This window comes from Rutidosis leptorrhynchoides, unplaced genomic scaffold (genome assembly GCF_046630445.1).
Source record: "Rutidosis leptorrhynchoides isolate AG116_Rl617_1_P2 unplaced genomic scaffold, CSIRO_AGI_Rlap_v1 contig175, whole genome shotgun sequence".
Classification (NCBI taxonomy): domain Eukaryota; kingdom Viridiplantae; phylum Streptophyta; class Magnoliopsida; order Asterales; family Asteraceae; genus Rutidosis; species Rutidosis leptorrhynchoides.
Window position 1 is genome coordinate 1 of NW_027266424.1, and position 2672 is coordinate 2672.

Sequence of the window (2672 nt, forward strand, 5' to 3'; positions counted from 1 at the left end):
GTCATCAAGTGCAAGAATTAGCTCGTCTGCCTCAGAACCACCTGTAAAGTTGATACACCTTTCGACAGCAGCCTCGAGAAGTAAGATAACTTGAGGAATGGACTCTTCCATTCTACGAACAGTTTCACTGAGCTCAACGCCTTGAGCTCCCACACCACGAGTAACAGCTCCTCTTAGATCCAACCCAGCAATTTCAGATGAGAGGATAGCACGCTCCATCTGTCCATACCTAGTCGGTATAAACATTACATTAGATAAACGTCAACACATAAGATAATGGATGCCCTAAGGGGAAAAGGAAAATTGCTTAACTATAATCAAGTAAGACAATTCATCTTTAATATCTTACCTTTGCTTAAAGGACTCATAAGGGAAATACACCATCTTTAGTGTATCCATCAAAACACGTAGGTCAGATTCAGAAAACAGGTGTTGAATACTTTTTGCGAAAATCCCCGTTACATTGTGTAAATCAATCAAGGATTCCAGATGCTTAGTCTGAATCTTAATGTTCTTTGGCATATCTCCAGATAAAATATCCAATATACCTGCAAAATAAGAAGTAATAAATATAAATTAAAAACAGCTTCAAGCAAAACCCAACTCCGATTTCCGACCACAGTCTGGCAGCTAAATCGGAAAAGAAAATCACAACACGTCAAACAGTGGCAATAATTTTAGATGGAAAGATGATTCTTATTCAAGACATCATCAACTACATAAACTCATAAATCATAATAACCAACCATTCGTAGCTAAGGTGAACAAATTGGGACACTACATACTAGATCATGCAAACAACACATATTAGAACAACATGCTACAGATTCTAATGAGAAAAATTAATAGGTTCCAGAGGTAACCTTTAGCCAGTGCTTTTGTTTCAGGAACAACGTCTCCAGTAGCAAGGTTAACACGGGAAACAAAGCTTGACCCCACGGCTGACATCGTCTCAACCAGTAGCTTTGGGACGAGACTTTTATAGTCATCAGGAAAAGCAACCATACACCTGCAGAAAAGAATTGTAAGCTAAACAATTGAACTTAAAGGAGTTAAGCAAAAAGCACAATGCCATTTCTTCCAAGTGGAAAAGATTAAAGAAAGTACCACTTCCATTCTTGCTCGAGATAGAGTAGCAATTCATCGTAGAAACTTGGCAACCAGCTGGAGAAAGGAAGTGTAGATATATTTGATTGCGCCTCATTCTCATTTGCCATCTTATTTCCTCGCTGTTTCAAGTCAAAATCTTCCCAAAGCTGCTTTATGTGCTTTAGATGAATTTTCGAGTAATTCACCTCCAAAGACTTGAATCTTCCAATTTTAATAAGAATTCCACGCAGATCTTGAGCAACATCAACCTGCATAAAATAAATACTATGAATATTAAAAAAAGAAATCTAAAGCTGATCAAATAGAATGAAATTAACAACAAAAGAAAAATGACCTTGCGATTGGACAATGCATCAGTCAAACGAGGCCGCACCATTGAGTCTAGCCTATCTTCCAACACCTCGAGCTGTTTTCTGACATTAGCAAATTCGGCAACCTGGAAGTACACAAAAGTTTCTTTAAAAAAAATAATAAGAGAGAAGTACAGTACTTAACACACCGGATAGTAATATGAGAGTGCAAAACCGAAAGTTTACCTCTCCAACAGCAGACAAGCAATGTCTCATGTTGGCCAAGGTTTCTGCAGCCCGAGGAAGATCCCCACTCGCAAATACATCCTCCACAGTTGAACTTAGTTGAGTTAAACCAGCAGCATCCTGTATGAGTGTTGCACATAAGGGTCGTGAACCTAATATAACACTATTTAAACTTCCAGAGATCTAATTCACACACCGATGCAGATCTATAAGAAAACAGAGTAACAGACAATTGAACACGATCATCACCTGCAAAGTTTCGTATGCAGCTTCCATTCTCTGCTTCACAGTATCAACCTTAGCAAGAGCAGCTATGGATTCTGCTGAGGATCCCTCCGCCTGTAAGCAATAAAGAAGTCACATTGTCGCTACTATGTCCATCAAAATTGAATCACAAATTTCTATTAACTTTCGAGCATTGGCGAAGTTTTACTTGATTAACAAATGAAACATTCGCCAGAGCATTTACATTAAATAATTCGAACCTTTTTTAGTTTCTGGAGGATCGCGGCGACGGAGCTGCGGAGGGATATAGCATCGTCTCGGAGGCGGAGCACATCGCGAGTGGCGCGAGGAACACGGAGGAGTGCGGCGGCGCTCTGCTCCTCGAGAGAGGCAGCGATCTCTTCAGACATCATCTGGAGCTTCATCTCCAAATCCACCAAATGCATGTCGAGCGAATCCTGTGGGTGACGAGTCTGACTCGCTGAATTGATCCATTTTTTTGCGTCGAATTTATCGTCTGAGAAAGGACCTAGATCCAGCATCATGCTAGTTGTTGATGATGATGAGCTCAGTGGTTTTGGAGAGAATTCATGAGAGGTTTCTTTCTGTATGAGGTGCGAAGCGACTATGACTGTGCGAGAGCTTGATTTTTAGAAGATGAAGGACCAATATGATAATGTTATTGATGAAGACGCCTTATTTACATTTTCTGGTTTTACTTTGTAAAATACTAAAAGCTGATTGCATCCCTAAAACAATACTTCGAGGCAGATTCCATCCGTATACGGTATACCTCTCTTC

General features: G+C 40.0%; 1 protein-coding gene across 1 annotated transcript; it reads right to left on the minus strand.

Moving 5' to 3' along the window:
• Positions 1–3: 3 nt before the first annotated feature.
• On the minus strand, positions 4–2416 carry LOC139881603 (conserved oligomeric Golgi complex subunit 7-like; the record flags this gene model as incomplete). The annotated part of the gene is made up of 8 exons (XM_071866048.1): positions 2132–2416; positions 1896–1985; positions 1647–1766; positions 1445–1546; positions 1108–1358; positions 864–1009; positions 350–548; positions 4–229 (listed from the first exon to the last, which is right to left on the minus strand). Coding segments are annotated over exons 1-8 (1419 nt in total), but the record flags the coding sequence as incomplete, so codon positions are not given.
• Positions 2417–2672: the final 256 nt, after the last annotated feature.